At 42.6% G+C, this 11681-nt stretch overlaps 1 protein-coding gene across 2 annotated transcripts in view; it reads right to left on the reverse strand.

Moving 5' to 3' along the window:
• LOC108233295 (ankyrin repeat and BTB/POZ domain-containing protein BTBD11-A) overlaps nt 1–9317 on the reverse strand; it is a 159494-nt gene extending 150177 nt beyond the window's left edge. For both annotated transcript variants that reach the window (XM_017411666.3, XM_017411665.3), the window contains exon 1: nt 8103–9317. In XM_017411666.3, the coding sequence (XP_017267155.1) occupies nt 8103–8967 (865 nt within the window). In that variant the 5' untranslated portion in view covers nt 8968–9317. The remainder of the gene's footprint in view (nt 1–8102) is intronic.
• Nucleotides 9318–11681: the final 2364 nt, after the last annotated feature.

The raw sequence follows: 11681 nt of genomic DNA on the forward strand, positions 1-11681 counted from the left end.
AACCCCGATTCTACAACAATGGAACACACAACAGATTCTTTGTTTCCTAGTGGAATAAACGTTAAACCAAAACTAATATGTGTATTTTAAATGTATAGATTTTAACTTAAAGTGATTAACATCAGGCACATTGTCTGACTGTACAGTAAATCAGTGAGGTGATATTTTGTGAACAGTTTAAATAGCTGTGCCACAATTTGGCAAAATTAGTGAGCTTTTGTAAAGATTAAAGGGTATTTTCACTGTCGGTGTCTAAAAATAAGCTTAGCACACAATAAAAAGAAATTATAAGGTTTGTTGTTGCAACTAAGTCGCTTTTTCCAAACTGTTAGCTAGAATTGTTCAACTGTGTTAGCTGCTAAGATGCTACATTAGTTATGTGAAAAACCTGGTTAAAAAAAACATGGTAAACTCAGGTGGTTTGTCTGTGAGGGTTTGTGTGTTCATTTCAATTCTACATTATCATCAAATCATGCTGCAACATTTATCTAAACTAGTTTCAGCCACGAATTGATGTATCTAATTATTGGAGACCAAATCAATTCAAATTCCTTCTGTTGTTTCTTTCTTACAAGCAGACATTCTCAACATGGAAACAAAATCTGATAACTAATTTTTAAAATAAATTATATTTAAACTCTTTCTGTTCTTCCAGTTCTTAAGTATCACTTTTTTTGCGATACCCAGAACTGAAAGGAGGGTGTGACACCTATATAGTTCCAAGTCCACTTTTGTGACATCACCAAGAAGACAAAGACAAAGTGAGGGACAGACTGGAACTGTGTACTCTTGGCACGTTGTTAGGTCTTTACAAACTTTTAGCCAAAAGCCATACACAGGCACACAGTGCCAAAGAGCATGTAGATAGTTATCAGGTAGACGTCCCTTGCAGTTTGTGCATGTTTTAGTAAGTTTTTCACCCCTTTATCAATTCTTTCAGTGACCTTAAAGTCTCTTACTTCCTATCAAGTAAACTTTGTGTCACAATCTGCTTTATTAAGTTTGTGCTTTTCTGAAAGTTAGCTAGCAGCATTTGATTGTATATTTAGCTTTGTGGTGTCCACGTCCTTTTTCAGATTCATCCTGGTACAAGTGGTATTAAAGAGGTCAAACTAGCATTTAGATTTGGACTTCTTGGTTGATGATACAAATGTAAAATCTCTTAAGGTAGTAATTTCTCACAAGCGGTGAAGTGCAGATTATATTAATTGAAATTATGTACTTAAGTAGTTTACTCTGAAAGGATGAGGGTCGAAAACTCTCCCAGCAAAAAGTGTGTTTATATTCACCCATGGCCCAAGTAATTGCAGCCGAACCTTTATTTATATTTTGTTTTTCCCATTTCTGAAATCCATTCTGTGCTCCTGAAAGCATCACATAAAGTTGGCCTTGACAGTTTAACTAGGCCCTGTTGCTAAGGATGTGCACAGATGCGAATATAAACTATGGCAGCCAATACATTCTACAAGCCAGACAATAATTTATCCCGGCCACACAGAGAAATTGGATCAAATGAGCAAATTTGGACTTTCAAGTAGTGGTTATTAAGTATGAATAAGAGAAATTAGCCATCTTTGTTCTCTGCGGCTCCCTTTTGTGTTTCCTGTTGCGAATCTTAATGACCACCAGATAAGTGTAAGTGTTAATTAAACAGAGCCGCGTGGTAATTATATCTCTGAGAAACCTGTGCCAAAGCCACGCAGCTCATCCTCTTCCAGCTCTGGTTCTTCCTCCTGCACTTGGACTTATCACACAGCTAACACACTTCCCTTATTATCGCGTCCTGACCCAGTGCGTTCACCTACTTTGTGAAAATGCGAGGGGATCCGAGATCCAATAACAGGAGAAGTAATAAAACCACAACATTTTTGGGCTAGTCTCTGCTGAGTTATGCGTGTGTTTGGGATTCTCTTCTGGTGAAATCACGCAGAAGCAGATGAAATTAAAGAGAGTATTATGGAAGGAAACGAGAAATGGATGCAGCTCGTGAAATCCATCTCGGCCTCATAATAACTTCGCAACCACTGATCGTTGCTGAAGCTGGTTATGGGGGTGAGTGGGGAGCCTTTGGCCTGATGAAATTACCGTGACATAAAAATCCATCACAAGCAGCTTTATTTGCCCGAGTGCTCGCAACTCCACCAGAAAGACAACAATCTGTCAGCTCATTTGCGAGAGCCCACCCTTCCAGGAAGAGAAAGGACAGGCGGAAAAAAAATAATAATAACAGAATGGACAACAAGAGGCTCTGCCAGGATCCTGTTGTTATGAGTTGCACTTATTATAAACCACAGTGGAAAACAAATATGCACGGCGCCTGCCCCCAGCAGAAAACACAATAAAATATGGTGTGAAAGACAGAACGCGATGAAGGAGGGAGACCAGACAGCATGCTGCTAATTTAATAGGCTGAGCAGGGCTGGCTATGCAATTCCATTATGTCGTGTCATCTGTCCTGCGGAGGTCGGACCCGTTCCTTCGGGAAGGTCAAGGCAAATGACAGGAAAACTCACCATCCCGGTAGGTCTGAAAGCTGATGACCAAGCTTTTAATTTCAGACGTCATTTGACAGTTCAACATGACTTCAAACACAGTTAAATGTAAGAGGATTGGTCAGTGGACCGATTGCGTTGGCCAATTTTCACTATTTTTATAAATAACTGGCATTAGCCATGCTTGAGCATACTAAATCCATTATAGGTACATTTGTGGGTCGCACAGTGTTGTTACACTTGACACTACACCCTTGTGCCAAAGATCTTCCATCACCGGTGCTTTTTTTCCCCGAACCAACAACCTGTTGAATATTTTGGTATTTTTATGCCTTGCTAAGATTATTTTCTAATTCAACATGTTTAGAGTCTGTAGGTCCGAACCAAAGTCATCATCACTAGTGGCCTGTAGAGACTTTTAAGCATGATAGTCAGACAGAATCAGCTTCATAAATCGGCTGATCTGTTTGCTGTAAATTGGCATCAGTATCGGCCATCGAAAAACATAAATCGGTCAACTTCCATTAAAAACAAGCATTTATGTATCTGTTGTGTGAAATTTACTAGTTTGCTCACTGAATAAACTCAAAACAGGAAATTACGAGACTACAACAGTGTGTTAGCACAGACTGGTACAAGTAAACAGATGTATTTAGGAGTCATAATATGACTAAACCTTTTCTAGGGAAGACTTTTTAGGGAATTTTGTCATATATTTTGGATTATATTTTGTTCAGGTCAGCCTGATTTTCCTTCACTTTCTGTAAACTTGTAGCGCAATCCCTGGTCTGTTTCATGGTTGGCTAATTATCACACGTCTCCTGTGTCGCTCCACTCCCTCGGCGTACGGACATAGTCCCTGGTTTTCAGTACCCTATCAGATCTTCATCCTGGTTCTGTTGTTTGGTTCTCATGTCAGGTTTTGTCGCCATCCCTGTCGTGCTGAGTAGATCAGTTTTTTTTATTTTTTTATTTATGCTTACTAGAATTCCTACGACTGCAGCACATTTTGTTTTATTCTTAAAAGCGCTATATTTTGTTTACCCTGCTGCCTACAGAGTCAGCATCTCCTGCTGCACAAAGCATTAGAACAGTACCACAGTGGGCTCATGCAGTGCAGTAACAGTAACTACCAGCTAACTATTTGTGGAGGAGTTGTGTTACAGTTTCAGTGTGTTTAATCCCTGAAGAAGTTGTGTTTTGTAAATATATAGCCAAATGCTGGTAAAAGGAAGGTGCCACAGAAATGGAAATTTATAGATATTTGTCCCATCGTATGCAATCATACACTTACATTATATTACTGTAGATTCACTGCAAAGTAATAAAACATAATGGTGTTTCTGCTGCCATTACAGTATTTTACCAGCCTTACATTATACTGTTTAACAGCCGTATTAAAATTCACTAGGGGTTTGTATACATTTCATGCAAATGTTGGATTTTAGTCAGAGTGTCCTAATTATGTCTCAATGTGTTTGCAGTTTATTCTCATTGTATTTTTATTTTGTCACATTCCCAGGGTGCCCAGAAAGTCAGATTCTGTTTTATGTCTTCAGTTAGTCGTCATTTAGTTTCAGAAATCTCCAGCCCCCTCCCTCCCTGAGCTGTCTCAAACGTCTCACGCTTTCTGATTCACGGAAACTAAACCGAGAAGCGTTCGGGACGAGTACCAAACACCCACTGCAACTCTGGGAGTATTTCTGAGCGGAAAATTGTCATGAGAAATTTTTGAACACGTTCAAAGTTCCAGAAAGACAGGAGAGCAATGCCCCCTGCGGCTGACGCGACAAAAACTGAGAACCCCCCCTCAAACGTTTCGAGACAGTACACAACCCCCTCGCAAGCGCAGTTCCCATTTTGTCGCCAGCATTTGCAAACAAAAACATGGGACTACGTGACAGCCAAGACAAGGAGAAAAAGGACTCGCGACTTTCACTGTCAGGGAAACTAATAAGACATTCTCCACAGTTCTCCAAATCATAGAGTGTGTAAAAAAAGCTGGACATCCTAACGTTACTCTTTAGTGTCTAAATGTGGAATTTTACACAGCTAATATCTCAAGTGGTAGTAGCTGAGAGTCATTCACAACACGTACTCTGAGCATGACATCTTCCACTATAGCATGAGATCGCTAGATGCAATCAACACATAAAAGCAACTGAACGATGTCTGGATCAGAGAGCTGTTAAGGTCTGTCTTTTCAAAGTTTCACGCAAAGTTTCCCTTTTATATGACATTAAGGAATCTTAAAAAGAACTTTTTTTTTCTTTCCAGAGCGGAGCAGCGTGTGTTCCCGCACACAAAAGCGGCAAAGAAAAGGCTTCAGTTGTGCTCCACTCACGTCGAGCAAAGGGAGACAGTCAGGTCTGGTCAGTCGAGAGAGCAGAGTGATGTCGGTTCAGTCATTACGGGCTGCACCGCTTTTTGTTCCTCAGGTGAAATTTCAGAAATGGAACCATATTTCACAGCTGCTCTCTCGCACTTCCTGCTAATTATATCCTCATTCCTTTCACCAAAAAAAGAGAAGAAATTACAGGCGCCCGATTGAATTTCAGATTCAAATGTGATTAGGGACGGTAATTATTAGGCCGCAGGTGTGAGGGTTTCATTTGAAATTGTTCACGTTGAAGTGAGGCCACTGTAACCAGAGTTTAAAACTGTATCTTGCAGAAGTGCCTGATAAAAAATGGTTGGCCACGTTTTTTTTTTGGCTATCTCTGCTAGTGTCACACAGAGATGCTGTTTTGTGGGAGTGCAAATTGCCTCCTCTGCACCATCGAGAAACAAAACGTTCCACGGAGGAGGAGTGAAAGGGATGCATGCAGCTGCTCTGTTTTTTTTTTTAGAAAAAAAAAAACAAAGCAGCCTCACAGGCCACTACTACCCATCTAGGTAAGATATTTTAAAATACACCAATCATTATGAGCACTGATGAGTAAGGTGGGTATCACTGATTCACTTCAGTTATGCTGGGAAAAACCTTCATCCTTAGAGAAGCCTGCAACCCAGCTAAGCATCTCTGAAGACCAATCAGACTTTCCCAACCATCCCATGGCAGTAGCACCCCTTAACAGTGACCAGGAAACTCCAGTAGGATGCGATGGGACATATGGGAAGCTGCGACTCATGGTAAAAGGAAAGAGCGCCCAAATGGGGGGCTAAGAGTCAAAAAATCTGGCAAAAACTGACCAACAGCAAGAAGGATTTGGCTAAGAACAAAGGAAAGCAGGTCGAATGGGGAGCAGGTACTAAGAAAATGAGCTGATGAAGAAACAAGGATGTGGCGTGTGGGAGGAAGCAGAAAACTTCCCATCAACATCCAAGATCATGGTACGAACCAACCGTAGCTCACAAAAAATCCCAACACAAAACCCACAGATCGTTGAGGGTCTTTGCTGACGTCTCGGACAGTGAGTGAATATCACTTGCTGGACTGACCAGACTAAGACACTTTTTATGCAAAAAAAAAAAAAAAAAAAAAGGAAAAGGAAAAGTGGTTATTTCTCACTTTGGCTCACCTGTCTCTGATAAGTTTACAAGCAATAATTATTTCCACTAACGACTTTGTCTCAGTTAAATGATTCAGCCATAAAATTAAAAAGAAAAAAAAGGAATTGCCATTTCTCTTTTGGTCAAATTTGTAGACTCAATGTTCATCAAAACATTTTTTATGAATTTGTTGATTTAACAATGAGCTTATTTGCATTTGGTCTACATTGGAGTCCATTACATCGTTTTAGTTACATATCCAAGAGTTTATATCAAAGTAAAATTGGAAGATTCTGCATAGTATGGGGCTTATATAACAGTCAGATTCATTTCAGTTCAATTTTTCCTCAGATTGCTTATGGATCTATCATTTCTTGGAGCTGTTAAAGGAACCACTCACGAGATGACACGTTCAAGAGGCTTTTCTTTTCCCCTGAAGCTTTCTTGAGAGAAAATGGCGCAATGATCAGAGAAAGAGTTGCAATATGACATTCTTTTTTTTTTTCTTAGTTCGATTTTGGCTCTCAGTTATAAAGCAGTGAGTCCCTTCTGCTTTAGAGTTTCAGCCAACTCATTCAGGGCTTCGGAATTTCAAAAAAAAAAAAAAAAAAGACCAGCCCACACTCCACTGACGGCTTACACCTTCTGGAGTGACACGGCAGCATTATCAACAAGGCCAGCGCACAATATAAACACAAATCCTGCTTTTAAATCATCCCGTGATAGCCAGGCTGTCAAAAACACTCATTATCATTCAATGGAAACACAATGGCTCACACACAAAACACCAGATGGAGTCTGTTTGATTCTTTTCCAGCCATAAATACTTATTTGACTGTTGTTGCTGCGGGGTTCTGATCAACTTGGTTCAGACGTGACTGTCAGAACCTGTTGTTTGCGGTGTAATTACACATGTAATAGCACAGATGTTTACAGGGCTTGCAGTCTTATCACTCGCTCAAGATGGAAACACTCCAAAATTTAATCTTTATAGCCTTCATTTTCTTTAATTCTTTTTTTTTTCTTTCATTTTTGGCACTGAGAAATTAAATAAAGAAGGTTCCAGGCTGCCAATTAAATGACCTTACTAAAACATTTAAGGACTGCTTTGGTTTTGGAACCTTATACCTTCTGTGAACTGGCTGTGCATTACAGATTTATTATATATGCTTTGGCTCTTATTTGGCTTCTGTGTTTAAAGCTGGTTTAGTCGGTTCAGAGGGATTTGTTTACATTCTGGATACAGTTTATTTCACTAATTCAACCGCAGATCGGCCTGATTGTAAGGACGGCTGAGATGTATCCCTATGGACCAGAGGTTCCCAAAGTTGGGTTCAGGGGCCTGACCGAGTCCCCTCAAACATCACTTTTTAATTTATGCGAAATGCACAAGACGAATACCCTGGATTCTACTCATTACCTAATTTATTACTTCTGATTTGTGAGATAATTGCAAAAACTGACATTCTGGTCAGACCCAACCACGCTTTATTTTCCTGCAGGCACAGGAAATCTTTTTAAAAACAACCTGATAGCTCGTGTTTCAAAGTGCCTACATACCAGATATCAGCTGATCTGACACACAAGCGCATGCTTTTCTAACCCCAGGAAAGTGCCTCTCAGCGGTGATGCAGCAATAAACTCAAACCACTGAACAACCACACTCGTTAAACAACATTTGCTGAAGGTTTCATTGTAATAACCTGAAGAAACGGTGCCAATATTTGTGATGGGTTCCAACTTTTCACATTAGAACCTTGGATTTTGTTTAAATCGAGCTCCACTGACGGGGTTTCATTTCGAACATTGTTCAAATGACATTATTTGTTTTGAAATAATGGTTTAACAGGTTTTTTGCCACTGTTGTTTGGTGGGTCAGGACAGTGTGGGAGCCACTGGTGAAGTCGACAGGGTCAACATATTTCAGTTTCCCTGTATTTTACAGGTTGTGTTAAATTTCTGAAAGTGCCTGAACAGAAAAATCTCCATTTCTAAATTCATCACTTGAACGTGTGGGCAAATTAAACTTCAAGAGGAAAACTGAGCTTGATTGATCCCTTAAGCTGGTCCTACAGGACCTGACCCCCTTAGCGCAGACCAGAGTCCAGCTTTTCTTACCACTTGAATTCTTGCCACAGATGAGATGCTGGTAGGGCTGCAGCAGACCCCAGATCTCCGAGTCCCCGTTGATGGCTTGCTCCATGGACTCCAGCGTGATCTTGGGGATGCCGTTGTCCCTCTCCACGAGCGCGCTGCGCACCACGCGTCCGAACACCTCCCTGAACAGGCTCTCAACGCACGCAGTCAGGTAGATGGCGGCGTGCTCGTGGATCCGCAGGGCCACCCGGCTGTCCACCATCCACCTGAAGACCCGGCCCACGGAGAAGACCAAGCCGCAGCGCGCGGACTTGCCGCGGCTGAACTTGTCGCCCGTGCTCATGTTGTACAGGGACAGCGCGCTGAGAGCCGCCGTGATGCAGTTCACCGAGATGGTCCACGACAGCACCACCTTGATGGCGCTCTGGATCTCGTGCTTGGTGCACTTGGCGTAGCGCAGGCTGAGGCGCTGCGCCTCCCGGGCCACCCTCACCAGAGCCCGGCTGACGAGCGCGGACAGCCGCGCCAGGACCTCCGGCGGGGGGTTCCCCACCATCAGCTCCTGGTCTTTCCTCAGCGCGCCCTCCACCTCCCCGAGGCTCCATGGCACCTCGTCCAGCTCGGGCAGCTTGGCGCTGTGTCCCGAGCACTCCAGTATCTCCGTGTCCTCCGCCAGGACGGTGTTGACTGTGTCCAAACTGTTGTGTCTGCTGTGCATGGATTCCGTCAGATGCCAGTAGTTGCCCCCATGCGGGATGGACTGGTGCGTGTCGGAGCAGCAGAGCGACACGCTGGACGACCTGACCGAGTCCGCGGCTCCACCATAACCAGAATCGAGCGTTAAATCCTCCAGCGTCCTCACCACGGTCTTATCCTTGCCTGCCATAATTGCACCGCATACTGTTGGGTATCCAAGGTCTCGCGGCTGAAACACAAACTCGTTCTTCACGCCTCAGACGCCCCCGCCTCGTGTCACGCTCAGCCCGAAGAGTCTGAATGCGAGCATCCACTTTCATTCACCTCCCCTTTTCTCCGAGCCCGGCAGGATTTCCTGGTGTCTCCCCGGCGCGTCCGCAACTTCACCGGCCAGAGCGCACAGAGCCGAGTCCGCGCTCCCCGCAACAAGCTCAGCTGAGCGCACAGGCAAACAGGCTAGAGGCAGGGCTCCGGCGGAGGGGAGGGGCCAGGAGGAGCCCGGAGACCCCCCGGCGAGGCGCTGAACACCAGCCAATCCGGAGGCTCCCCTTCAGCTCTGACGGACACGCGCCAGCTACCTGCTGCCTCTCAGCACCTGGTGCGGCTGGTGCCGGTGACTCCTGCTGGGGCTGCAGTGGGGTGTCATGGCTCTGCCATGCCTCTAAGGGGAGGAGGTGCATTCTGATTCTGATTCTGATTCTGTTGCACTGCATGGAGCTCGGATTCCACCGTCAGTTACACTGTAAAACACAATGTGTTGACTGAACTTCCTTTGGTCTAGTTCACTTGTTGCTTTTACTGAGATATATTAACTGTCAGGTTCTAAGACATTTATTAAATACAGCATAAATACAATCTAAAATTTGGTACGAGTGTAGCTGAGAGTGATTCACAACATATATTCTAAAAGGTGACATCTTGCAATGGGAGATATGTATTCCTTCCAGGAATGCTATACGGGCCTTTAATTCTCAATATATACCAACTAATATCTGATGCTGACACGAATAACCATGAAGCCTCTTTGGCAGCAAATTAAGACATTGTCTCTGCTGTTAAATTGAATCCCTGGAGTTATAAACCTTTAAGGGGAGGAAAAAAATCATTTAAATTATGAATTCCTGTATAAAGTTTCAATGCAAACCTCTTTTATTAAGCTTCAATGATCTTCCAGCTCCAAATTTGACTTTACCTGCATGTTTTGGCCCACACCAATATATAATCCTATTAATAAGCCAGTACCAATAAGGTGGGAATAATTCTATATGGGTTTTTTAAGTTTTATTGACTTAAAGTTTCTCCTCAGAATAGGTATTAGAAGACTTCTGTCCCAGTTTATTGCAATAGGAAAGAGTTGTGCTCAGCCTGGATGAAGCACAAAATTTCTGCGTCCTTGCCACGGCAAGCTGTTGTGTTTGGCATCTCGTTCGCCGCGAGTGATAACTTTAATTAGGCCTAAAAGTAGTGCGGCAGATGTTTCTTAAAGCCCGTGCTAACATTTAATGCCAGAGCTCTATAAATATTTTACAGCTGAAGATCTTTGGCCCTCGATCTTTTTAAGACTGATTCATCACAATAAGAAAAAAACAAATCCTGCAAAATTTGTTTCTACATATCCCAAGGTTCGATTCATAGTACATTTTTTATTTTTTTGGTCTAAGCAAAGAGTGAGCGAGCTGAAATGTGACGTGCTGAGAGAAGCAGTTGGTGGAATGATGATTCATCCGTTCTGCTGGGGCTTCTCCTTGTGCATTGGAGCTGGAGAAACCATCTGTCCACGCTGCCTGCTATGCCAGAGGCCCTTTCATACTTTCCTTACATGACACTGCATTATGCCAGAGCTGGAAAACAAGACTACGGTGACATTAGGGGGGGAGTTACGCAACACTTGCCAAAGTGATTGACAGGGAAAAGCAAATCCAGCTTACAGGTACTGTTTTGCCGCACGCTGCAGGTGCGTTTTGAAGTAGTTTACGGTTAAAAGCCTCAAAGCTCCTGGGAGGGAAGGGCCAGCGCTCGGTGGACTGATTCACCTCTGGGCAAAAGCAAACATTCCGATGATCTGGAGGCTCCTGAGCTCGTCCATTAGGAGCTGTTTTATCTGTTTGTCATGAGAACAGATGCCTCCAGTGTGGGAAGCTGGTCCTCCAATGCGTGACGCTGACATCCTCTCCAGCAAGCCTCTTGATGCAGTGCAGAACTTATCCTGCTGACTTCCTCAGGTGAGAGCAGAGGAGGTGGGCAGCTGTCAGCGGTGTCTCTAAACGCACCGCAGTGCTCCAGAGCCTGTCCTCTTTTTATATTAAGCCTTGGTTGCCTGGTAACAGCAAAATTATCATGATTTTTTCCCCTTTTTTTTTCCCAGCAAGATGATAGATCATTTGTGTTTTCCAAGCAGAAGGAGTGCGTCATGTGAACCTTAGTCATGATGTACAGTATTCATTTTTTTTAATTTGGTATTTTATTTCTTTGTGTTCTTTTGATTTTCCCACATTCACAGTGCTTTGTGTGACTGTTTGCCTTAAACTTTATTATACTAAAAAAACAACAAATAAATAATTTTAAAAGGTATATTCACAGCATATAATGACAATTGATAATATAAAAATAATTTCATTATATTATAAATAAAAACTAAAATAATGATAGTAATAAAATAGCGACATATTATAAAACGTTCAAGCATTAAAGACAATTTAATGTTTTAAAATCAGTAATTTGTATTTTTTATCAGGCATAGAACGGGAAGCCTCTGAGACATGGCGTTATACTGCCCCCCACTGGTGAACACACGATATTAGATATTACACTACCCCGCCAAGACTGCTTTTCTTTTCCTTTTTTTTTAACTTGCATAATTACAAACCATTTTATATAAGAGTTTGTGTGACGCATTTCTCTTTT

The sequence above is a fragment of the Kryptolebias marmoratus genome, linkage group LG18 (genome assembly GCF_001649575.2).
Source record: "Kryptolebias marmoratus isolate JLee-2015 linkage group LG18, ASM164957v2, whole genome shotgun sequence".
NCBI classification, from domain to species: Eukaryota; Metazoa; Chordata; class Actinopteri; order Cyprinodontiformes; family Rivulidae; genus Kryptolebias; species Kryptolebias marmoratus.